Source organism: Octopus bimaculoides, chromosome 6, assembly GCF_001194135.2.
Source record: "Octopus bimaculoides isolate UCB-OBI-ISO-001 chromosome 6, ASM119413v2, whole genome shotgun sequence".
NCBI lineage: Eukaryota > Metazoa > Mollusca > Cephalopoda > Octopoda > Octopodidae > Octopus > Octopus bimaculoides.
In genome coordinates, this window is record NC_068986.1 from 61708143 (window position 1) to 61709398 (window position 1256).

At 39.7% G+C, this 1256-nt stretch overlaps 1 protein-coding gene across 1 annotated transcript in view; it reads left to right on the forward strand.

The window, feature by feature from the left end:
* Positions 1 to 750: 750 nt before the first annotated feature.
* LOC106882060 (uncharacterized protein K02A2.6) overlaps positions 751 to 1256 on the forward strand; it is a 6207-nt gene continuing 5701 nt past the window's right edge. Inside the window, exon 1 of the mRNA XM_014932620.1 lies at positions 751 to 1083. Coding sequence (XP_014788106.1) covers positions 751 to 1083 — 333 coding nt within the window. The remainder of the gene's footprint in view (positions 1084 to 1256) is intronic.

Genomic DNA, 1256 nt, shown 5'->3' on the forward strand with positions numbered 1-1256 from the left:
AAGCCCAACCACTGGGCAAAAATGTGTAGCCTAACAAAATCTCACAAATACAAGTCCCAATTTTCAAAGAGGAGCTGTAAGAGAAGACAAAGATATATACATGCCCAACATCAGGAAGAAAACACCTCAGAGAAGGAATTATTGGCAGTCGGCACAATAAATGTACATGAAATGGGAAATGACAACCAGAAAAAAAAATGAGGCGTATACAACAATACAAATTCAAAAGAAGTCAGGCAAAAAAACGAATAAACATTGACTTAAAGCTAAAGATTGTCACTGGAGCCCAGAGTAATATCTTACCTGTCAACCTCTACAAAAAGATATTCCCAGAACACATGACACAAGAGGATAAAGTTGAAGAAGGAATCCTCACACCAAGTGATGTAATCCTCACTGCATACGGAGGTACCAGGATTCCACAACTGGACAAAGCAACCATTACAGGGACACACAAAGGAAAAATAACCAAGTGTTCTTTTTATTTCACAAGAACAGAAGGACCTGCAATTCTTGGACTTGATACTTGTCAAAAGCTTAATATTGTGTCAATCAACGGTGAAGTGAAGGGAGCTCCAAGCAAGATTGACAGAGATATGCCTATCAAAAACCTCACAAAATCACCAGCCAGACTACAAAGGCTACTGTTGAAGCTCCAAAAATACGACTACAATATCAGATACAAGCCAGGAAAAGGACCTGATATTGGCAGATGTTCTTTCCAGACTATACTCACATGATAAACAGGAGATGGAAGGACTAAGTGTAAAGGTCTACCACATTGTAAATATAACAAACACAAAGCTGGAACAAATCAAAGAGGAGACCAGCAAAGATGAAGAACTCCAGCTTCTTACTCAGATGGTGATTCAGGGGTGGCCAGAAAAGAGACATCAGGTGCAGTCCCTCATTCGTGAATATTGGGCCATCCATGATGACATATCAGTGGAGAATGGAATCCTGATGGCTGGATCCCGAATAATTATACCCAAGTCAATGCAAAAAGAAATTCTTGACAAGATCCACCAAGGGCATCTGGGAATGAAAAAATGCAAACTCCGAGCCAAGTCAGTTGTATATTGGGTAGGTATGTACAAAGACATAGAGAAGATGGTTTCTACATGCTACATCTGTCAAAAGTACATAAACTCACAACAAAAGGAGGAAATGATATCCAGTGACATTCCAAGAAGGCCATGGCAAACTATTGAGTAGATCTGTTCACAGAGAACCAAGAATGGTACTTGATTATGGTC